Source organism: Vigna unguiculata, chromosome 1, assembly GCF_037176805.1.
Source record: "Vigna unguiculata cultivar grain cowpea cultivar isolate G323 ecotype 2 chromosome 1, ASM3717680v1, whole genome shotgun sequence".
Taxonomy (NCBI): Eukaryota; Viridiplantae; Streptophyta; class Magnoliopsida; order Fabales; family Fabaceae; genus Vigna; species Vigna unguiculata.
In genome coordinates this window covers 42386061-42411439 of record NC_140792.1, presented here as the reverse complement: position 1 = coordinate 42411439, position 25379 = coordinate 42386061, and the positions used below count along the sequence as shown (strand labels likewise).

At 30.1% G+C, this 25379-nt stretch overlaps 2 protein-coding genes and 1 long non-coding RNA gene across 3 annotated transcripts; 1 reads left to right on the top strand and 2 right to left on the bottom strand.

Moving 5' to 3' along the window:
* Positions 1–1206, bottom strand: HRD (Integrase-type DNA-binding superfamily protein). Its single transcript, XM_028047036.2, has one exon. The coding sequence runs from the start codon at positions 893–895 to the stop codon at positions 314–316; it is 582 nt and encodes a 193-aa protein (XP_027902837.1). The 5' UTR covers positions 896–1206; the 3' UTR covers positions 1–313.
* Positions 1207–5595: 4389 nt separating this feature from the next.
* On the bottom strand, positions 5596–8929 carry LOC146888991 (uncharacterized). Its single transcript, XR_014984732.1, has 4 exons — positions 8738–8929; positions 8304–8400; positions 7098–7214; positions 5596–5933 (listed from the first exon to the last, which is right to left on the bottom strand). It is a non-coding gene; the product is annotated as an uncharacterized LOC146888991 (long non-coding RNA).
* An 11578-nt stretch (positions 8930–20507) lies between these two features.
* On the top strand, positions 20508–23817 carry PTL (Duplicated homeodomain-like superfamily protein). The gene is made up of 2 exons (XM_028075514.2): positions 20508–21264; positions 22095–23817. Exons 1-2 carry the CDS (start codon positions 20753–20755, stop codon positions 23341–23343), a joined length of 1761 nt encoding a protein of 586 aa, XP_027931315.2. The 5' UTR covers positions 20508–20752; the 3' UTR covers positions 23344–23817.
* The last annotated feature ends 1562 nt before the right edge of the window (positions 23818–25379 follow it).

The window sequence follows — 25379 nt, the reverse complement described above, 5'->3', positions numbered from 1 at the left end:
TCAATAACCAAAAAAAGATTATTTAATTAACATGTTACATAAACATTACATATACATAGATTCGAGGTGAAACAGCAACAAACCTCAGTATAACTAGGTAGTACTGTACACAAGACAAAAAAGAAAAACCAAATGGAAAGAGACTAAGAAAGATACACTTTCCACACACACTATACCTTTCCTGGTGTCTAAGCAAAGACTGGATACAAGGCTTCTCCCATAATTCATTATTACATATTACTTATTAATTATACCTTTCCTTATTAAGATTTTTGCATTATTAGTATAAAAGGTTATTTACCATGGATAGTAACTAGTAAGGGAACCCCCAGAGATTAGGATTTTCATCCATGTAGTCATAATCCGTAGCAGAAAAATTGTCAAAACGAGGAGGGCTGAGTAGCATTCCTTCAGCCATGTTGACCAGAATATTGGGCATGTCGAAGATCAAGTCCTCATCCACAAAGTGGTTTAAGTTTCCCCCAGAAAACTCTTGCGCCATTGAAACCGAAACATTCCCTCCTCGGCTTCCTTCACTCAGTGCATCATTAGCCGCTCCGACGGCGGCGGCAGCACTGGCCGCCGCCATCTGAATGTCACGAGCAGCGGACGAAGCAGGGACGGGAAGAGAAGAGGCGGAGTCAGGGAAGTTGAGTTCGGCATCCTTCCCCTTAAGAGCAAGCGCTGCCACGTCATAGGCAATAGCCGCCATTTCCGGGGTGGCAAATGTCCCTAACCAAATCCTGTTAGGTTTTCTGGGCTCACGGATTTCAGAAACCCATTTCCCACTGCTCCTACGCCTCACTCCGCGGTACACAGGGTGGCGCCCTGTGTTACTACCGTTAGAGGCTCCGGTGCTTGATGCAGCACACGTGGTGTTGTTGGTGGAACGCATGGTGGTGATTGTAAGGGATATCTGAGGTGAAGGATGATGATGGCAGTTGGCAGTTGAGGGGAGCCATTTATTGGGGTTAGAATTGCGATGGCTGGAGAAGGAGTTCTGAGATGGAAGTGCAAACCAGTTGTTGATGAACTACGGTGTGTGAAGGATTAGGGTGTAAGCCAGCTTGGTGATGTTGGATAACTGGGAATAATAGGGTTATGTTGTGTTTATTAGGGAGTGAGTTGTCAAAGGCTAAGAAAAGCTTAATGATGAGGAATGAGAAAGTTAGAGGTTATTGATTTAAGCAGTGGTAATTAAAGGGAGTGGCTTTATTTTTCCAGCGCCAAAAGTATCTTTGCTCGAATCATAGCAAAATGTCTTTCATGCACATATAGCCATGTAGCCGCCGGGTCAATTTTCTCTTCTCATTCCTCCATCTATATTCTTAAAGTTGCACCCAATTTTTTTAATACTTTAGTTCCTTCGTTTTTGGATTAAAATAATTCCTGCCATAAAAGCTTAATGGCTTATGGAAGAAATAAAACGAATGAAAAAGTTGGCCGTGAAAAATGGGAAATTAAGTAAATTATATCAATGCTCTTGTATCGACAATAATGAGTCTTGTAAAGTGACATCAACAACACACTCAACCGACGAATTTAAAAGAAGCCCGTGAGTTAATATCATTCGTTTACGTTACTTTAAGAAAACGAGTCAACAACATTTCAGAACTTCTACCAAATTATAATTGACGAACGAAGTTGGGTGAGGACTTGTTGAAAATGGAAATTTTAGACTCAACATCAACGCAAGTGTTTACTGTACTAGAATATCGGAAGTTCCAAAACGGTTCCTTTTTCAGCAAATTTATCAAACACTTATAATTTCAACGGTCACGGAATGAAAAAAGAAGAAGCTTTTGTTGATGTAAGAGAACAAAAATCACATCTTCGTTCAAAAAGTTTAGTATGTCAAACAAAGGGTACGTCAATAATGCCTTCCACGCACCACTAGGGATCTACCAAGTACAACATCACGTGAATTATTTGGCCTAGCTAGACAATAGAAAAGGAAAAACAACGAATAAAATATACCAAAATGAAGAATTCGGAACAACCTATACTCATATTTCAGCCAAAACAGAACATGTTCTTTTAAATAAAATCAACTTTGTTCTTCTATGACGTGTTGTTTCAATTTTCCTTTTTTGTTTTTGTTCCGTCGTAGAAATCACGCTTGAATCTCACTTACTGGCGTATCAGTATGTCTTCACCTATGTAATTGATGATAGTGTTATTTGAATTACCATCAAGGAAAATAAAACTGTAAGGATTCATTTGTTGTAATATGAACTAGCAATTTTCTTATTCATAGATTTATTCATAAAGTATCATTCATATGTAGAGAACAAATGCTTATAAAAAAATGTAGAAAATAATTAATTAATTTTCAGTTTCTTCAATGCCATGCATAAGGTACGTTGATAAAATTATTATACGAAATTTCTCAACACAAGTATGAATGGAAAGTAAAATGTACAACTTGCTATGTATTTTAAACTGGTATTTAAATTGCATTTACTAAATGAATTAATTGATATTAAAGTAATAACAGTTTTTTTTTTCTCTTCACCTTATTGTGAATTCTTCAGTCCTATAACAAATTGATCTTACATAGTTTATAGTATTTCAATTCATTTTGAAAAATATTTTAGTGAGATATCATATCTAAATACAAAATGTAAGCTGTTTTAAAAACTATGTACTTTCTATAGTTTTAGTAAACTCTTGAATATTATAGCTTCTTTTGTTTAAAAAATAACTTTCCCCCTTTTGAAAACCAAGCGATTTACGTTTGATATTAATACTTAGATTAATTCCTTTACTTCTCTCTTTATGTATGAAATGAAAATAGTGTGAAGTTTTCGAAATAATTTAATGTTTCTTTACATAATTTTTTTTAAATGAAACATGAGACTTTACTTTAATTTTTCTTCATGCTTTTATAAGTTCTTACACGAATATATTTAGTTTTCTAGTTTTAAGTATTCAAAATTTTCAATATTTTAAGTGAATGGGGAAAGAAAAAACATGATTCTGTTCCATTAGGTTAAATTTGAATGGGAAAGAAATATCCCAGTTATTGAAGTGTTCTGATACAATTTAATCATTATTAAGATCGATAAATGCTTATGATGAAGAAAAAATTATAAATCTCTATGATGCATGGATATGATACGTGTATCAGATACGACACGTATCCGATCCGTCAATACATTTATTTTGAAAGTAATAAGACACGATATGTGATATATACGCAATATATGAATATTGAAAAATCGGTACAATAATTCTTAAAATAAATATATTATTGTTATTGTGTTAATCCAAATTAAAACAATATGTACTAAAGTTATCAACATAAAAAATATAAATCATTGTCATCATAAAAGTACGTTCTTAAATAATGACCAATTTTAGTAATCGTAACCAAAAATATGTTAGAGACCAATTTCCTAATTAGAGACCAATTTATAAACTAATCTTTTTGGTAGTCAAAACCTTTGTAGCTAATGTTAGTGACCAATTTAGAAACTAATTATTTTGGTAGTCAAAATCTTGGTAATTAATATTAGTGACCAATTTAGAAATCAATTCATAATGAAAATGATTTTAATTATCAATTTAGAGATTAATTATAATTTTTTGAAACTATTTTAGTTGCCAATAATTTTTAGTTTTTAAATTAATACTTAAATTGGTCACTATATAGTGACTAATTATTTTTGTTACTAAAATTGATCTTTATTCAAATATTTCCTTGTACTGTACTACGATTTTGTAAATTAGATACTTCACTTATAAGTATGGATAAAGTATTTTAAAGTATTGGATACGGATACGTGTCAGACACGGATACATGAACTAAATTGAAGTATCGGTACATCATAGATAAATCCAAATGCCATTTTTATCCTTTTTAGTTGTTGTTATCTATAGTATATATATTTCTATTTAAAAGAACTTCTTTGGGAAACCAAAGCCCAAATTTATAAAACGTTAGCCCATTATGAATCAAAGTCCGAAGAGACACCAGCAACAATTACGAGCCCATAAACTAAACATTTAAGGTTACGAACATGTACTTAAAATTTACCACTCTTTTGATTTGGGTGATGTGATATAATAATAAAATACACAAATTAAGTGTATGTGTTGCGATCTTTTTAAAAGTTCTCATTTTTTTAATAGAAGAATTGAAATACTACATTGAAAGATGTAACTTGAAGATTAAAATTAACCATAGAGATAGCAAACTAAGCATGAAATTCAAATTAACCATGTAGGTATCAAATGATTAATACTTAACATGTTGAAACCTTTAATTTTCGTTAGACGATGTTTTTCTTTCATATTATGTTGAATAAAATCGTTATCGTATCCTCCTTTTCTTACGTTAATAATAAACTTTTTGTATAACATTAATACTAAACTCTAACAATAAATATTTCATGCATAAAAGATAAGTTATAAACTTTTTACCCTAATCAAATGTAATTGTTAATAATTTAGAGTATTTAAAAATTTTTAAAAGATAATTGTTTGTCATTAACAACTTCTGTTTTAAAAAAAAGTATCTCTTAAAAAATATTCAAAGCTTCAATCATACATTCGTCAGAATTGCATTATTATTTATTCTTTTGACAAATTAAGAACTAAAATATTACTTATGAATATATTTCACTAATATTTAGCATTTTAAATTGGTTTCATTAAGGAAATATACGTAGAATAAAAACCATGAAAGAATGAAGCCATGAAAGACAGTTATTATAAAAAAATAACTTTGTTTTTCGTAAAAATATAAATGATATATACTATTATTGATGATTAACAAGAATATATTTTTAGAAGTTATTCCGTTAAATATGATAATATCATAATTCTAAATTTTTAAAAACATTTTACCTTGAATCTCATCCTAATAATTATTAAAAATATAAAAGGGTGAAGAGAAGTTGTTGTTGGTGTTGGAAAAAAATTGAATGCCCAAGTTTAATTCATTTTTTAAATGAGTTTAGTGAAAACTTAAACTTGATTCAACACAAAATAAAAAAAAAAACAATTTTGAACTAATGTTTTTAATAATAAAGAAACTGTGCATAATTATTTTATTTTTAAATTTAATTTTATTTCAGATAGTCATAATTTTTAATAATAAAGAAATTGTGCAAATATTATGAACATAAATATAACTAATAAATATTTTTCCGTTGAAAATATATAAGTTGTTTCCACAGAAGTAATATTCCTCATTACAAAAATAATTATTTTTAATGGGGTTATATTTGACATTTCCAGGGGTTTTAACCCCACTAATGCGTTTACCATTTTTCTGGAAGAATCAGCGTAGCTAGCGATTTACCGGAGATTTTTAACAACCCCTGAAAAAGCACAATTTGCTTGGAGTTTTCAAAACCCCCACCACTACTTAAGGTTTTCATAACGCTTAGTATTACTTGGGGTTTCCAAAATCCCCGCTATTGCCTAGGGTTTTCAAAAACCCCCACTAGTGCTTGGAGTTTCAGAACTACCACTATTGTTTGGGGTTTTCAAAACCCCCCTATTGCCCGCAGTTGTAAAATCCTAATATTGCATTTTTGTTTGTTTTGTATTTTTTTTAAGAATACATAAATCATAAAATAAAAGAAAAATTATAAAAGATATATTTTAGATTTTTGATATTTATAATTTGTACATATAATATTTATAAAAGGAATAAATAACAAAACTTACAATTTTAATATCAAACAATATAAATGACAAAGTGTAAAAGTTAAAATTAACATGTCATTACAATATTATTTGTTTTAAATCACAAAAAGAGACATAATAAAAAGTTCCTTGTTTGGAACCTCCTTTAGTCTCTTGCCAACAGACTCCAATCTATCCACTTTTTCACTTCCAGCCAAATCCATAAGATGAAAACGAGACAACCCTGGAGTTAGACACTAAATCCCTCTTTCACTCTTTCATGAACTGTCAACACACTGCAATTGGATGGAAAAGAAATGTCTAAGTAAAATAAATTTGATGTTTAGGATGGAAAAGATGTTTAGCACCAACAACTATCAACGACACCAACAGAAGAATCACCACCAAAGCCACAAAATTTGTGCTCAGGGACAATTACAACCACCATTCAATGAATCAATTCCAAATATAAGGTTTCGCACACAAGTTTCTCCGGTTAGATACAAAAGGTCTTTTAAAGGAGGATTAACGAGACATGATGAACTAATACATCTTCTCGAACTAAATCACAGATAATCATGAATCTAACTAAAGGGATTCAAACAACTTTCAACTTAAAAAGGACAATAAATTTATATATATTTTTATTTATATTCAACTTTTTAATTTTTATTTAATGCTGAACATGCCACTTCAATCCTTAAACTAATAAATATATATATATATATATATATATATATATATATATCAATTTGTTTAAATTTGGTAGAATTACTATAGCCATCAATCGACAACTATAATGAATCATCAATTATAATTTATATATATCCCATGCAGGAGTGATGAATACTACAACTACACCCACAAATAGAGAATATATATATATATATATATATATATATATATATATATACTTGAAATAGTTGTTATAGATTAAGAGTTTATTAAGTTTGACTTTAATAGTTAAAACTCGTTAAATTATACAAGGCTGGATAGTTGGTCAAACTTTGAATTCATCCCTCTGATTATCATGAGAATGGAAATTAAAAAAAACAAAAGTTAAAAACTGAAATAGACTTAATGAAACGAACTTAAACTTACAGTAAGTTAAAAATAAAAAATACAAGGTTGCAAGGTGTATGACAGTAGCAATAAGAAACTCTGTCTTACTTTCTTTTCTATTTTATGTTTTTACTATAATTTTAATAGTTGATATTAGAATCCTCTTGACTAGAATGAATTATGAAACATCTACGATCTAGAAATGTAAAGGATCTTTCTAAGATAACTAGTGTTACAGGCTCTATATGTCTAGGAGGAGCAAACCTTGATAAGACAAGGTCATGTTGTTAAAGGAGTTTTGCTAGTGAATCAAAATGATATAAGAAGGATAAAAAAAGTTTGAGTATAACAACCATAAAATAAATAATACAAGAAAAATAACGGTAAGAAAGACATACAACGATTGGAGCAGCCCCACATCGCCACTTGTTTACAGGATTCTTTAGGTTATTTACAGTTGCCAAATACTCATTGAAACCAACGACCAGTATATGCTAGCAGATGTGTCCAAGGACCTGCAATGATATCAAAAGTTATTAACAAGAGCGAGAATGGGAAACACTTTCAGATGATATTGACTAGAAGATCTAATAAACAAAGGGACATGATACTTGGTTATCTCATGGTTATATCCTTGTAGAGTTGTCTATTTGCTACTTCATGTATGATTGTTAGACAACAAGATTATGCTCAGCTTCTGTCATAAAAAGGTTTAAGACACACTTAAACCCTCCCTAAAACATGAATATCTTAAATTTAAAACTCAAAACATCGGACCTTGAAGCTTTAAAAAAGAAGGGAATATTTAATTATCTATATCAATTAAGAATGAAGATTGATTATTGTTAGTCTTTTTTTCTTCTGTTTAACCTTCTTATCTATATGTTATTTTTTACTTCTTTTTCTGCATGCCAATTCATTGATAAATAAGTTGATTATACATACATGTAATTATGCATTTTATACATATATCAATTAAAGAGTACACTAAACTCATATAGCTGGAACATTACTCATTCAGTTAGTTAGTACTAAGTAATTATCAACTATAAAATTCTGAAGGAATCCTCTCCTTTAAGTTCTGATTTTAAGCAATAACATACTTGATTGGTGTAACAGGCCACAAAATTGCTCGCAAACTAACAGAGATCCAAAATTCTAGAAAGGCTAAAGCAATTAAAAAACCCATACTTTCTTCATTCCTTAATAATTGTGTTCTAAGGTTCTCTCTAAGTTCCAAACATTTTGCCAAGTGTGTATCAACAACTGCATTTACTCTTATTTGAAAAAAAAAATGAATAATACTATGAAACATTATTGAAGGAGGTACATGCTCTCATTTGAAAAAACAGTAGTGATATATCACAAATCATAAATCATGTATTAGTATAATGGTAGGGTGTGGGAAAACCACTTTTATTCTTACTTTCACATTTCACATTTCACATTGTTGGTGGAATCACCATTAGAAACTCACAGTATAGTTCGAAAGAAAAAGGTATTTTAAATCATAAAGTATTCCATAATTTTGCCCTGTTCCTAAATAAATAAGTGAAGAAACAGAACACAAAAGAAAATGATATGTTTGAGGAATTTTCCAGCACCTGTTATTAATTCTCCAATTCCTATCCCTACAACCAAAGCAACAATTTCCTCTCCCGAGTCTCTGCAGATCTCAGGGCCCGTTGTCTTGTAATGAATCTACATGCAGAAAATGAAATGTTTTTAGCATATCTTATAATCACTCCAACAATGACAAGCTATGCCTATTGGTTCCTTAAACAATGTATGAACAACCAAACAAAGTCTTTCCCTTACAAAAACCACAAACTAAAGACACGAGGTATATGAAAATAATTAAGATGAGTGAAAAGGTACCAAATGCTAGAAAAAGTGTGTTGACCAATTATGGAAACCAAAAATCAAGATGGAAATAAATATAAATTATGGAAATCGAAAGAGTTAGGCAAAGAACTAAGATAGGGCATGAGAAAGAGAGAAACTGAAATCAAATAAAAAATCGAGGGCAACAACGCACAATCAGAATGAGATCTTCAAAATGGGACTGAGACAAAATTATAAAGACGAAATCGAAAGAGAAATATCGTCAAACACAGAGGGAAAGGGAGAATGGTGGAATGCACGCAGAGAAGAGTGAAAGCTTCTTCATCTTCCTCGTAGGTACACAATGAGAAAGAGAGAAAAGCTGAATAGTTAAAGTGAAAAAATTTGAAAGTTACGAGAAATGAGAAATGAAAAAATGTAAAGTGAAACCTAAACTTTATTGGGGTTCATTTCAAAACCCCTGACACTCAACGGAGGTTTATAAAACCTCTGAAATTCTCTTTTTTAGTAGACGTTATTACATCCTCAACTAATAAACCCTCGTTAAAATCATTTATTTTTGTAGTGCCTTTTTATTTAAACTGACGTGATTTTATTCAATGTAACACGGTTAATAATTTTATACAAAAAATCAATTCTACAAACTATATTGGCTAGTTTTAAATTAATGTAAATTTTTTATATATAATTATAGGAAAATAAACTCTAATTTAACGATGAATTTTAAAAACCTGTGGTTGAAAAGATATTAAATAATTAAATATTAATTTTTAATCCCAACAAAAATTTATATAAATAACCATATTAACAAAACTTATAATTTGAGGATGAAATTGATAAAATTTATTTACATAAGGTGCAACATGGGGGAAAATTATAGCGCTTGATATCTTTTTGTTATATATATATATATATATATATATATATATATATATATATATATTCACAAACTCTCAGTATTGAATTTTATTTTAATTTCTTCATATAACTAATTTAAATTTTAAATGCAGTTTTTCTTTTGTTGATCGTGTATGAGTTGAGACTGAGTAATTAGCTAATTAGTTTTCTCATTTACAAAGTAATAAATCTGAATTAATGCGCAAGATTTATAGTTGAAAATTAAAAGTTTTTGTTCGTAATGGCTGCGCGATTTTCTAGTTCAAAATTATGATTCATTAAACGAAAGGATTCAAGAATGATATAATAAGCACGCGGTAGCGGCAAACCCTTCACTAATCTAAGGGAATTTTTATCATCTTACAACATTTTTTACTTAGCTCATTATAAAGCCTGTTTAATTAGAATGCAGTTATTTAACAAAAGTATTTCATTAATTTATTTTATTTTAGAATTAAAATACTGCTTTTATATAATAATTTATGTTTTACTGTTTAAGATTTTATTACAATAATAGGTCTCTTGGTTTTTCTAATAATTTGTCTTTGAAAGTAAAATATATGGGCCTCATGAATTAGCAACAGCCCAGCCCGTTTAACTATTTCTGATAATATATATTAGTTTGTTAGAGAGTAACAAAATCTACTATTTTATTATGTTCTGATTCCACTAATTCAATATTTCAGTTCTTTTTTATCTTTTTTTTTCTTAAGTTTATAAAACATATAAGTAATTAATAATAGTTTTATGCCTTAAATAAAGAGTTTAGTGCCCTTAGACCATACTTGCTTATGTCATGTATCCAAAGATTCATATGTTGAAATAAGAAACATCCGTACACAGACACACAATAAAAAAGAGAGTAGGAAACATCCTATCCATATCCCTATCCAATTGCAATATCTTCCAAATTTTTTTGTCTGTGTTGGTCATTGGTGAAGCAATGTCCTTTTTATGGAATCAAAATTATTATTATGTCAAAAATGTCATACAGCTAAATATATACAAAGAATTCCATCATCATGGATTTACATAAGTAACTTTTAAAGAATAATTTTATTTTACAAAATTAAAATGTTTTATTGTAAACTATGTTGTTTGTATTTTTATTTAAACAAGAAAAATTATGAGAGTATTTTTTTTTTTTAATTTATATAGAAGTATAAATCTAAAGTTCTTGATACTCTTTTATCTTTCTCATTTATATTTTTTACATTAAATATTTAATATATAGAGAGAGGAGGAGCACACACATCGGCATATTACTCTATCTAGACAAAGTGTTTAACAATATAAATTAAATTTATAATTTGAATATTTAGATTCTTCCACGTTTAAAAAAGAAAATTCAACTGTCCCATGTAATAGGAACACCCTATTATAGCAAATGTTGAAACAGTTTTTAAAACTATTGTTAAATAACTCACCCTATTACCTTGTTAACAATTCCTTTACATACAAAAGATAAGTTAGGATGAAAGAAAGGGAAGAAAAAAAAGTGATATGTAATAAATGTACAGGAAAAAAAATATACGAAAAATTAAATTCTTAAAAAATTCCTTAAGTATGTGGTTTTCTAACTCTTATATCTTGAAAAGTCGAAGGATTCCGGTTTCTATGAACGGCATAGCAAAAGTTTAGACCAATATATGTAATTTATTAAGAGATGACAAATAAAAGAATTTGAATTTTCTACTCAGTTATTTGTGTTGTTTCTTTACTATATTTTTATAATAAATTGATTATCACTAATTTTAATGTTTTAAAATATATTAAAAAGATATTTAAAATGTTAACACAATATATTTTTAATATTCAGTAGAGAACAACACACACAAAACCCAGTAGATAATCTGGACTTCAATTAAACTCGTCCTCATGAATATTATTTAAATTTGTTTCCGTTTTGATGGACAATTCTCATATTAACTGAGAATGAATATGAGTATGAAAAATCTCCGACTTTTTCAATTGGGGATGTACATATTCGTCGTGTCCTATCATCACACACACAATCTCTAATTAATAAATGCACCCCCCAAGTTTCCTCTTTCCCATGCCACAATCTGCCACAACTTACCCACAGTTTGCTGTTTCAAAACAGGAACCATTTTCTTACGTTGTTTTATTTGGTGTCACATAATATAGTGAGTGAGAGAGAGAGAGAGAGTTGAATGAAGTAACGGGAGAGTGTAGTTAGAGAGTTTGTTTTTGAAGGGAATGGGCCCAGAAAGCATGATGGGACAAAGGCCCACACTTGATCTCGATGAATCACTATCTCTTATAGTGACAAACATCCGTAAGCAGCAATTTTGAATTTTAGGGTTGCTTTTTGGTTGATATTGTATCTCGCCATGACCCCATCTAATGATCGAATCGAATCAAACCATTTCTAAATCTCAATCCTACCAGTATCCACCCTTCTCTTCCCTATAACTTTACATTATATTCATCTCTCTAACTTCAAAAATGTCACTATCAATTAAGCTCCAATACATACACATTCAAAATATTCCTACCCTTCTTACCCTTACCCTTATCATGATACGACGATGCCAATCATGATAATATGTAAAATTCCACCATAAACAACGTGAGACTCGTAGAATCGTGAATGATGATTTGACATGCCTATAAAATCACGTATAATTATAATACCTAATAGTCTATAATAGCTTTGAAAATTGTTAAGGTTAATTTTTGAAAAGAAAAATAGAGTATATATGGATTTTGTTTGTGTTTGAGATTAGGGTTTAGAAATTGTGTGATCCGATGGTTGAGGGAAGGAAGAAGAATCGAGAAAAGTGGAAAAGGGGAATAAAAAAAGAAGTAAAAAATAAAATGTCAACTTGTGAGAGAGAGAATTATTAGAAGGCCAGCTAGCTATAAAAGGGAGGACCCACTTTCCCAATTGCTGTCCCGACAGGGGCCTCGGGTTTCGGACTCACGAAACCCAGGTCATCCAGAGTCACCCACCTGCAAACTCTTCATACCCTCTGAATCTAATCTGAATTTCTCACATTCTATACGTTTTCATACTCTTTCTTTCTTTTTTTTTTTCCTAATTTTATATTCCATTTAATCTATTTTATTTCACCTAAATTTCAATTTACACTTCTTTTAATATCCCTTTCTGCCTTATCATATCCATTACAAATTAATCACACCATTCTAAGTCAAACCATACTGCCAAACAAACATTTGCTCAATAGTTGATCAATTAGCTTTGACTGTAACTCTGCTTTTTATTATTGGTTCTCAAAATTTACAGTCACCTTTTCTTTACTTTTGAATTTTTGCACTGAATATCATCAATAAAAAAATCATTTCTTGTAAAAGATCACTACGTGAGAGACAAATCCAATAAAATATAAATTTAATATTCGTATCGTTTTCATTTTAAAATTCAAGACAATAAATTTATTAATACTTCTCTTATATATCATTTAATTTATACTTAAGTTTTTGACAGAAATATTATTTAATAAAGTGTTAATATAATAACTGATATGAAAACAAATGGTAGCTTACAATTACAAATAATTTTTGTCTACTTTGGTGCAAATTTTAGATACTATTTTAAGTTATGCTTATACAAAATTTCCATATACTATGGGACAAGAATAATAAATAGTTAACTTGAGTCGCACATAAAACTCACTGTGAATATAAAATAGATACCTAAATAATTGCTTATTGATTAGATATGGGAGAGAGAAAATAAGATATTTGTTTTTTTTAAAATTACTTAAGTATCCTTAATTATATAAAGTATGTTATATACAGATGTATATTGTAAATTATTTTTAAACAAGTATACTTTTATATTATATTATATATACTCTTAACCATGCTCAGTATAAGTACGGGTGAGTGTGTAAGACAACTGTTATCTATACTGACGTAATTTATTCTCATTTTTAATCAGCAATACATCTTTTAATACACAAGGTTTATTATTGATTAAATTTGACTACAAATTATGAAAAAAAAAATGAATTTGACTGTTTTCTTTTTCTAGAAAACTACCATTATGATGTTCAATAAATTAGAACTATAGTAATTAAAGAGTGTATATTGGAAAAAGAAAGTCTTTCAGAGAAGAGAATACATGTAGTCAATAATCCTTTCAAACATTATCATTTTACTTAATTACTATTTGTATCTCACCTGCATAATTTTTTTTTTCCAATGTTTAAAGTCAAAGCACACTATATTCATTCCTTAAAATAGATTAATTAAGGAATACGTAGATAAAAAAAATATTATATTTTAAGTAAGAATATACTTATATTTAGTATATTTTTTTATCTTTCAATGATCATTAATGAGATATTAAATAAATAGATAATTAAAAAGTTACTTAAACATTAAATTTTTGAGATGAAAAAATGTTTAGAGTTCCATAATTAATAACATATTGTTTTTACAACTTCAATGGGTGTGATCATTTTAGTTGTCTGGTGTAAATTTTTTATATATTAAAGTGGCTTCAAGACTTCTAAAATAAATTTTAAGAAAAGTTCATATTTTTATCAATTTATTTACTCTTCAAAATTTTCATTAATAACGGGTTATTAAATAAAACATGTTAGGGAATTATAAGATCATTAACCTAAACGTAAAAAATAGATATTAAAGATTAAATATAAATATTTACAAATAAAATATTGTATTACAATTACTTTCAGTTAAAAATAAAAAGTCATATATTAATGTTTAGGTCAGAGAACAACAGTGACATAACATTTTTTTCTTAAAAATTAAACAAATAGTTATTTCTATATAAAAATAACCCTAATAAAAACTAAATACTCTTCCAGATAAATTTAACCTGTAAAATATTATTTAAAAGAAAAAGAACTAATGACAGCAGTACAGAATGAAAAGTAAATTATTATTTTATAAATAAACTGATCTAAAATACTGTTAAACCGTTCACAAATTCATGTTACTACGTCAGCAACATCGAAGTTCACTCATAAACTGGCCGCAGCACCTGATCAGCGGATTCGTAGCCACTTTAACTCCGCACACTGCACAAATCTCCCTTTTTATTTTTTTTTCTATTTTTATTATTTATTTTAAAAAAATATTTACTATGAAAGTACTTAAGTACCCTCCCTAAACAGTAAGATTACATTTTCTAAAATTTATTTTGTTACATGACAAAATATTAATCATAAGTATAATTAATACATTAGTGCGATGAAACTGGTTAGGTTTTCTAAAGAAGAGACTTAAGAAACTAGTTCCTGGTGCTAGCTAGCATTATATTTTATTTAGAAATTAAATTACTAAGATTCATAATTTGAAAGTATAAAAAGAATTGTTGTTGTTATGGATAATGTGCATGGATAGAACGTTCTGATATAACTTACATAAATATACAATTCAAAAGCAAACAACTAGTTATGGAACTGTGCTCTGTTTGTCCAGTCTATCTCTTATGCTGTCAAATACAAGAGGTGATGGGAAGTAAGATTCTTAATAAGCATAATTAACAGTGTATGTACTGTATGTCCTTCCATTAATCATATTTCTGCTTTTTATCTTAATTCTCAACTCAGATTTCATTGGACATGATTAATTTGACTTAAATCAATAATTTGTTAAAATGATTATTTTTAATTTGATCGGGCAACATTAACTTGGATTATTTTTTGTCAATGTCAACTACAAAAATTTATAGTCACACTGATAAAAAAAAGTTAGCAAAAAAAAGAAACTTAATACTGTAAAAATAAATTTAATTGATCTCAACCTAAATAATTATGATTAATATCAATTAAAAATAATGTATTATTGATAATTATGATTAATATCAATTAAAAATAATGTATTATTGATGAGTCAATTGAAAAAAAAAACTATATTAATATTAATTAGAAAAATCATGACAAACTTCAACAAAAATTAATGACAACTAAAATTGATTAAAATAATTATTAATATTATATTTTTAAATTACTAATTATCATAATGGAAAATCACAATTCAAAAAAATATGATACACTAGCATATTTTTTGACAAACATAACTATTTATAAAAAAAAAAGTAACATTTTAAAAACACCAAATTCTTCCACGTCACATCAATAATTATATAATTTCATTCGATTTAAATAGTTATCACAAACTGACACTATATTCTATTTCTGAAAAACTCGTAATTAGATTCAATGTACAAGGGTTAAAACACTTCTTAAGTGCTTTTTTAATTTTAATTCATTCTTTGTTCATAAAAAAAAAAATTTAAAGATTATGCACATATCATGTCACCATCCACTCTCACAGTGTCATTTTCACAAATTAATTGTCATCTCTAAATTTGATCAATTAGCTCCAACATATTTTTTTTATCTCTTAAACAAGCAACAATATATGCAATTTAGTTCTAAAATAAGTCACCATGAGTCATTTAATTAATCCAAATTAATATGTCTATTCTCAAATTTTTTTCCCAACTTCAAACCAATATATCACATTACATTACAAGAAAATCAAGAAATAGCGAATAAAAATTCAAGAACTCTATCTCACAATATACTTTACCTAAGTATATAAATCTCAAATTAGCAATATAAATATACTCTAGCAATCTTAGTCAAATATATATTTATATTGAATTTCTCAAGCCACGTGTAATCTCGTTTTAACACATGCATATACAGAAAATCTAAATATTGACTTAAGAGAAAAAATAAAAATAAACTTACTCAAAATGACATTCTAATTGGCTAGAATTATAATTCTCTGTATCAGAATTTTTATAATATATTTTGGATATTCAAATATATATATATATAAGAAAATTGGTCAGAATCTTAAAAAGAGCTGAAAAAAAATGATAATTTCTAGAGACATACAATTTTTTTTATACTTAATCCAAAAAACATATTATATGTCAAATGTTAGATATTTCACACACGCACAAGACCTTACTCGAAGCTTCTTTTATCATTTGTTGTAAAAGAAAACATTACAATTAACTAGTTAATATAAAGTTGATGGCTCCATATGAATATCGTGACAAATTGATGAATAATTGAACAAACAAAACTCTGTTTACAAGTATCATTATGCTTGTTGCTAATGCAATGAATTGACATATCTTTCTATCCACTTAATATTTCAATCGAAACTTTAAGAAAGAATGTTTAAAATTATTAAATATTAAGTAATTTGTATATTTCCTGTTTTTCTCTCTCTATAAGGCTCTTTACTTTCCTTTTTTTTTTTTTTGACATTTAAGATTTTGTAATGAAAATTGATTAATACGGTTAATGTTTTAAATTTTCTAAAAAAAATATTATTTGTATTCTAAATATATCACATATGTGTGTGTGTGTGTGTGAAATTATAAAATGTTAATTAAAAGGAAATACAAATGCTTTGTGAAAATAGAAAAAATAATCAGGGAAACAATATAAATTATGATTTTGAGATTGTTTATTGATAGTAAATTATCAAATCCTTTATTGATCTAGCTAGATTAACAATTAAACGTTTTTTAACCTTTTGGACAACTACAAGTGCATTTCGCGTGTTACGTGTCCATATTTTATAATTTCAACTTTATTTTTTATAATGTAATTATTTGTTAAATTTTTAAAAATTAATGGTTACTTTTACAAGTTTTTATAAAACTATTTACTTATTTTCTTCTTCTTTTTTCTTCTATTCATCAACAATTATTTTCTCATATTTTTTCCATACATTTCACTCTATTTTTGATAAATATAATTTTATTTTGTTCATTAACTTAATAACATTACAATATCATCCATTACTAATATAATATCATGAATATTTAAAAAATGTGTACACAACAGGCGTGATAACACAGTATATATATATATATATAAACATGCAATTATTTTAACGAGAAGTAAAATATGGTTCATTGTAGGATTTGAGTGGTCCATGAAATGGATAGTCACGAAAGAAGATGAATTGAAGCAAGAATCACAAAAACAACATAAAGAAGATAATAACTCGTTTCCTTTTATCATGATTTTTTTACATATGTAATTATTTCCCTCTTCTTTTAATGATTTCAATTTCAAAAAGCAAATTAACGTTCGAACTTCGAAAATTCCTCTACTCATAACTTTCATCCTCCTCTAGCTGACTTCAGAATCATAATCACTCACATCATGGAAGAAGTAGAATTTCACAGTTATAGTTGAAACACAACTGTTTAACTTTGGGCCGTTTAATTTAATTATAAATTAATATTAATATCTTACACCGTACGTAACTTAATATTAAATACGTAACAAAAATTAATCTACATACATATAGTTTACTTATATTTCACAGTTTAAAATTGCTGTTATCAAATAAATAACGAAAGAAAGTAGAACTTGGGTGTTATTTATATAAATAAAATGTCATTTTTATGAGTTCTATGTCAACAATACAAGAGAACTTGATTACTTTTAACTAAAAGTTTTAAAATAAGGATGTTTGTAAATTTTAACGTAAAAGATTCAAAAATATAAAATCCACCATTTACTTTATTATTTATATTTGAGTGTGTCACTGAAATGAAATATGAATTCTAATACTATTTGTTAGGAAATCAAAGGTGGTTGAATGATTAGACTTTACCTTTAAATGGTGATCAACTTGTCTATTGATAATAACTTATTTATAGGATATCCAAATATATTATATACAATTAGGTACACAAGTTCCTAAGCTTGGAATCTGAGTAAAAAGTAATTTGTGCTAGAGAACAATTAATTTGAATTCTTTTTAAGGATGAAGATTTTAGTATGTGAAGGGTTTTCATACTCCCAATCCACAATATTGATCATTATGATCATAGGTATCTCATAAAGGATCATTATTGGTAAAATCATCACTTATGAATGTAATTAAGGGATGTGATATCTTCAGGCTTGATTTATTAGAGTGACATTATAAACAAATTGGAAATGATGTTTTCTAACCGAATTAGTATTTCTATTGCATATGGAGTCGCAAACTAGTATTGATTATGTATTTCTTGTATGTTGTACTATTATAGATGTCTTGCATATTTTTTGAGGTTAGTCTTTTTGTTGTTGGTAATCATGTGAACGATGTTTGTAGCTTCCATAATATGCTTAACTCCAATATTTGTAACTTCCTCAACCTTTACTATCATTATTTTTCTGAAAAGAAAAAATGGATTAGACTTTGGATTGAATGAGATATTCAGATATATCTCGAATCCTTGTGCATTCTTTAGTTGTATACCTTTTTTTTTAGTTGGAGAGAGTTGCTCCATGAACTTCTTTTTCTTTTTCATTCTTTTCTTTTATTTTTGTACAAGAATTAGGACAATTAGGGATGACAAATAAATCTGTCTCCGTGAGTATTGTCTGAACCCGTATCTGTTTTAACGAGAATCTCCACATTGACTGGATATTAGTATGAGTATGGAAAATTCACGACTTTTTCAACTGGGTATGAGGATGAGTATAGAGATGCATATCTGCTCTATCCCTATCCCCATACCCGCCATACCTCATCCCCTTTTAAATTATCAATATATTCATAGTCAATTAAGTACAATTCATTAATGTTTGCAAATTTATTAGATGTTTTGGTTCTCATGAAATTTTATGTGTTATTCTAATTTGAAATGTATATAATAATATAATTTCTTTATAAATATTTGATATTGAAGAAACCACACTCCTCTTGATATTAAATATTTGATAATATTATGTTTTCTTTATCTTAATTTTTTATTAATTTATTAAAATTAATTAATATTGAAACAGTAAGAAAACGGATACAAGTATGAGTACGAGTATATACCAATTACCTGATAGGCATGGAGATGAGACAGAAATTTAATACTCGTTAGATTTGGATATGGGGATGAGAATGTAAATGGATTTTTTCGATAAAAATGGATATATGATAATGAAATCCATCCGGTCCGTCATGTTGTCATCCCTAAGGACAACCCTATTACCTCTCTTTAATTATATTTATTATTGTTGTTCCATAAATAAAACTGTAACACTTAAATTAGTAAGTGAATAATTAAAAAAAATTATAATATAAATGAATTATGAGATTAAATATTGATTAAATTGAGTCTCTTCTAGAGAAGTGTTATAGAGACTTTAATAAACTTATCTATAATGATATGATAGTATTAGGTTGTAAAATGTAGATGTAGTGAGATATCATATTAGAGATGTACAATAAAGATAACAAAGTTATTAATTTTTATATGTAAATAGTTATAAACCAATATCGTGATAATTTATTCATCCAACCCTAAATTAATGTGAGATAAGGTCATCCTGTTATGCCGAATCAATTTCAAAACATTATTACCAGTTTTTTTTGTAAAAAATACTATAAAAATATATAAATATTTATATAAAAATATTATAAAATATAAAAACATTCTCTAATAATATAAAAATATTATAAAAACTACACTTTTTTTTGTAATTATTATTTATATTTCAAATTTTTACCCCTTAAATATTTGTTAAACTCCAGGTCTAAAATTTAAGGCTTCTTTTTGTATACGACATCAGCATAATGCAATAAAAATTTGTAATAAATTATGGATTTTAACTTAACACTAGAAATGACATAAGATATAATTATTCAACAAAAAAGAGAAGGGAACACGTTAATGTTGTTGTATGGAATCACTACCAAAAGTCAAAAAGGTAGCATCGGAGACACTATACACGCGTCAGCAAGACAAACTCGGCTGTCTTCCATTCGTCGTTTCACTTTAGACCACGTGTCGTGCATTCATTAGGCAATCAAACATCATCATCATAATAAATATAATAAATAATATCAGCAATACAAGCTATACACATTAACATTGGTTTTGTATGGTTGATGGGTTTAGGGCTTACTCCCAGAAACACTCCAACCCCACCCTTCTCACTGTACTGAAGAAGGACACAGAAGGAAGCAGCATAAAGCGATGGAGAGAGAGATAACACATTACCTCACCACACTAATACTATTACTATTACTAACACTAAACAGAGAAGGAGAGAGAGAGAGTGAGTGTGAGAAAGAGTTCATTTCATTTCAATCTGAATAATAAGTGAATATCTCTCGTAGTGTCGTACACCATACACCACACGCATACATTTGTACACAGACATGGGACCATTTCTCTGCGTTTAAATTTTGATCTTTTTCGTGGACGACAGGATCCGACTCTGCCGCTTAACTCTCTTCCCTCTCTATATCATCCTTTCTCCTTCACCTTTTATCTCTCTCTCTCTCTCTCACTCTTTTTCTTCTTTCTTTCTAACCTTCTCATATGGAAATGGAGGACCATCATCATCACCATCATCATCAACACCATGAACAGCACCACCACCACCAGCAACAGTATGCCATCACTGATCTCAGGCAACTCATGAACGGCCCGAGGTCCACCCATTTCCCCACCATGCCGCCGCAGCCCAAGCCGGACCTCTTCCCCGCCGGCCACCCCAACCTGGCCCCCTCGCAGCACTTCGAGATGATGATGTTTGGTCGTCAAGTGGCGGACATAATGCCCCGGTGTCTTCATGACTTTGCCTCCACCGATTCCGCCACCAATAATAACAACACGAGCATCGCTGCTGCCACTCCCACCACCACCACTAGTGCCTCCACTCCACCGCTTAGTTGCTTAGAGGGTGAGACCGCAGGATGCATCGGTGGAGACGCCTCCACTGGAAGATGGCCCAGACAAGAGACACTCACTCTTCTTGAGATCAGATCTCGCCTCGACTCTAAATTCAAAGAGGCTAATCAAAAGGGTCCCCTATGGGATGAAGTTTCTAGGTAGGTACCATTTTTATTTTCTTCTGTTTCAAAACAGTACTCCCTCGCTTCTCTTTTCAACCTTTTTTTTTCCTCAACTTGAACATCTCAAAATCATAATTCTTTGTTTGTTTGTTTCTTTGGGATTGAAAATTAAAAAATAATGAAAACAAGAAAAGCAGTGGACAAAACAAACAGCTAAATTTAAATATATCTGTGTAACTACCTTCTTGACGGTTTCCTGTTAACACCACTGCACTTAATCGGTTTTAATTGGGTGACTAGTGGTGGTGACACTACTTTCTGGAAACTCTGATAGAAATATAATATGCCACTAATTGTTTGAGGTGACCATACTATATACAACTCAATTTTCGATTATTGATCGTGTACTTCGAAGTGCTTTGAGTTCATATACCAAGATTAGTACGTCTCTACCACTGTCCCTTTTCCCTTTTAGAAATTTCTAGCCTCTTTTAAGTGCAAGTCATAGCCTCCCCTTTAATACTAGTTTTTCCCTACGCAAAATTCATTCAACTTTCGGAACCTTTTGGAGCTGCCTATTTTTAATTCTAGCTCTTATCTCGTGGGATGACATCAACCGCAGGCTCTTCATTCAATGAATCATATTTCTATACCCATTCCAATGCTCGTTTGCTAAAACTAGGTTGCTATGATACCGTAGCGAACGTCACTGCATGACCTTGGGTAGCTTTTTATTGTTATTATTATTATTATTATTATTATTATTATGAACGCTCACATCATTCACAGCTCAGACTAGGGTTCCATGTTCCATCACCTACGTTGAGCTCAGTTTGGCATTTTTGTTTCTTGTGTTAATGTTGAAGGATCATGTCTGAAGAACATGGATATCAAAGGAGCGGGAAGAAGTGCCGGGAGAAGTTTGAGAACCTGTACAAATATTACAAGAAGACAAAGGAGGGAAAAGCAGGAAGACAGGATGGGAAGCATTACAGGTTCTTTCGTCAACTTGAAGCCTTATATGGCGAAAACAGTAACCAAACCTCGGTACCAGAAACCAATTTCGGTAGTGACAGCCTTCGTTTCCACTCAAACAACCACAACCCTTCTCAAACAAATCAAGAAATGTTTCACTCCCAGAAGCATTGCGATAGCCTAAGTCTCACCAACTCCACTGATTTGGACACGTCATCATCGGATGACAACGATCAGAATAGCACTGGGGGCCTCAAGGACAATGACTCCACGGAGAAGAGGAGAAAGAGGTTGAGCGGAAGAAGCTGGAAGGTGAAGATAAAAGACTTCATTGACTCGCAGATGAGGAAGCTGGTGGAGAAGCAAGAGGAGTGGTTGGATAAACTCACCAAGACACTGGAGCAGAAAGAAAAGGAGAGGGTTCTAAGAGAAGAAGAGTGGAGGAGACAAGAAGCTGTAAGGTTGGAGAGGGAACACAAATTTTGGGCTAAAGAGAGAGCATGGATTGAAGCCAGGGATGCTGCTTTAATGGAGGCCTTACAAAAACTAACAGGAAATGAGATGATAAAGAGTACTCAATCTCCTGAGGGTGTAATGGTAACTGGAATTCAGAACCACAGCGAAAACCTGAATGAAGATGGGAGTGAAATACTAAATAGTACTACTGCCAGAGGTGCTGAAAGCTGGCCAGAATCTGAGATTACCAGGCTTCAACAGTTGAGAGCTGAGATGGAGACAAGGTATATGCAAAGTGGGTGTTCAGAAGAGTTTATGTGGGAGGAAATAGCAACCAAAATGGCTTGTTTTGGTTACGAAAGGAGTGCTTTAGTGTTCAAAGAGAAATGGGAAAGTACCAGAAACTACGCAAGGAATGCTAAAGATGGAAACAAGAAGCGCAAGGAAGACTCTAGAGGTTGTTTCTACTTCGATAACAGCGAACAGTCTTCCCTGTATAACCAAGGAGGAACCTATTGTGATATTAATGATCAAAGGCACGAGAGGAGGCTGCAAAATGATGGTTCTTCGCCTTCAAATTCAAATGTTGCTGGTGATAACTGTTTTCCCTTCTTGATGACTGAGGGTGCAAATTTGTGGGAGAACTATAGCTTAAAGGTTAATAAAGCAAGCCAAAACCAGTGATGAGATGGAAATAAGGTTGACACTCATAACAGGCACGAACATTTCACAGCCATTTATCTGAGACGATCTCCCGTTATGTAAGCAAGAGCTAACTAATGAGGGTCGTTTATGTATAGGCACTGATGATGATAAAGTGGTCAATCTTATTATATTTATGGGAATCAAGGTGAAAAATAATGTGTTCAAGTCCCGTACTTAAGTTTAATGAGGGAGACTAGACATTGACAAATATCACTGAATTATTGGGGTGTGAATTTGACACTAGTTCAGGTGAGTTTCTCTTGAAGCAGGTTTTCTTTTATGCGTGCAAGTGGAGTTTGCAATTGTATTACTTCATATGTTGCATCTTCCAATGATGTTTATATCACCACTCGGTCACCGTCTTTCTCTCCTCCTACACCCATCTTCCACTTTTTTGCTTTTTTCAAGTAATTTTTGGATATTTTATCTGTGCGGGCCTTATCTGTTTGTGTACTGAAGACTGTAATTAAGGTAGCAATTTCTTTGGTTTTATTTATTAGTCAATATTTTTATGAAGGAGGAGAAAGTGATGTATTGATGGATATTGTTTAAGCATGGAATATTAATTGTTTCAAGCATAAGAAAAGGCCTGATTTTCTTTGAGAAGGCATCTTTCGAATCAAAGGAGCAGCATTTCTGCTGGTTCAGACTAGGGGACTAAACTATCAAACTCTAATAGGGTGTGTTTTTCTTGTTTTCTTTTTCACTTTACTTTGCATATCAGTGAACTCAAACCTATTAATAAATAATTTAATATGATTTGATTAGCCGATAAATAATAAGAAACCTTTTAGAGTTGTCACTGAGCTAGGTTATATTGCAGCCTCGCGTGCGCACTACTATTGGGGCACATTAAACTAAAGAAAGTGTTTCATATTTGTATAATCGAATCTCTAAACGATTATAAAAATGAAATACATTATTATGCCTGGAAAAAAGGATTCTTTTGCATCGACCATAATAAATTTTAAATCCATAGCGTCTTCAAACTATCACAACACAACTTTTCACAACCACACTGACCCTAGTGATTCGAAAAAAGCATTTCATAACAGCGATGTTTTCTGTTGCTTGGCCTACTTAACCACAATGAACCGAAACCCCAACCCGATCAAACCTTTACTGTGAAACTCCTCCATTGCACGCGGTCTAAAGCTATATTTTGTGTTAAAGGTGAACGGATACAGAAACGTTCAACTAACATCAAAATATATATTTTATATATATATATATATATATATATATATATATATATATATATATATATATATATATATATATATATATTAGAAGTTGTAGTAGAACATGTTTGTACTATTTAGCTTGATAGGTCACTAACGTGACCATACCATTGGCTGGTTTGTACAGAAGGATCAATAAATGTTATCCAGCAAGTAACTGCACGGGAATTCTCTATAGCCATTCAGCTCTTAGTTTTATTGTGTGGTCCTGGTTGGTTGTGATATGGAGCAAGAGAGAAGCAAAATCCTTGACAACAGTGCATTGACCTCTGTTGTGGTATTTTCTTCCTTTTTTGCATGACAAAACAATTATACATAACATATATATAACAAGTTGACATAGAACTCAGCAGACTCCACTTCAAAATCCAATCCAATAATTAAGCTTCCATTCAAGCATGCTTAATTGCTCATAAGCCAGTGCTGACTAAAGTAGTAATGATATATATAATAATAAAGATTAAAAGGGTAGATTGCGAGTTGCGTGTAGTGGCATTGGAAGGTGAAAATGAAAAAAATAAAATAAAAATTGTTTGATAGTGTTTTTGTAGGAGAAGTGAGTGACAGTAGCATGAGATGTACAGAGGGTCTTATCTGCAGTGTAAGTATTTTGTTGCATAGTGAGGGTATGTGGTAGTGGCACTATTATCGCTACTACTACAGAGATACATACATATATGCATAAGCATTACATAAATATTACTGATACATCTTACGCTCCTGGGCAGACAGTATCCGTACCTGGGAAAGAGTAAAGAAGTTTCCTGCTAAAGG

Coding starts and splice junctions, on each gene's coding strand:
- PTL (XM_028075514.2), top strand. CDS start 20,753: ATGGAAATGGAGGACCATCATCATCACCATCATCATCAACACCATGAA. Junction 21,265..22,094: donor CTATGGGATGAAGTTTCTAG/GTAGGTACCATT, acceptor TTAATGTTGAAG/GATCATGTCTGAAGAACATG.
- HRD (XM_028047036.2), bottom strand. CDS start 895: ATGCGTTCCACCAACAACACCACGTGTGCTGCATCAAGCACCGGAGCC.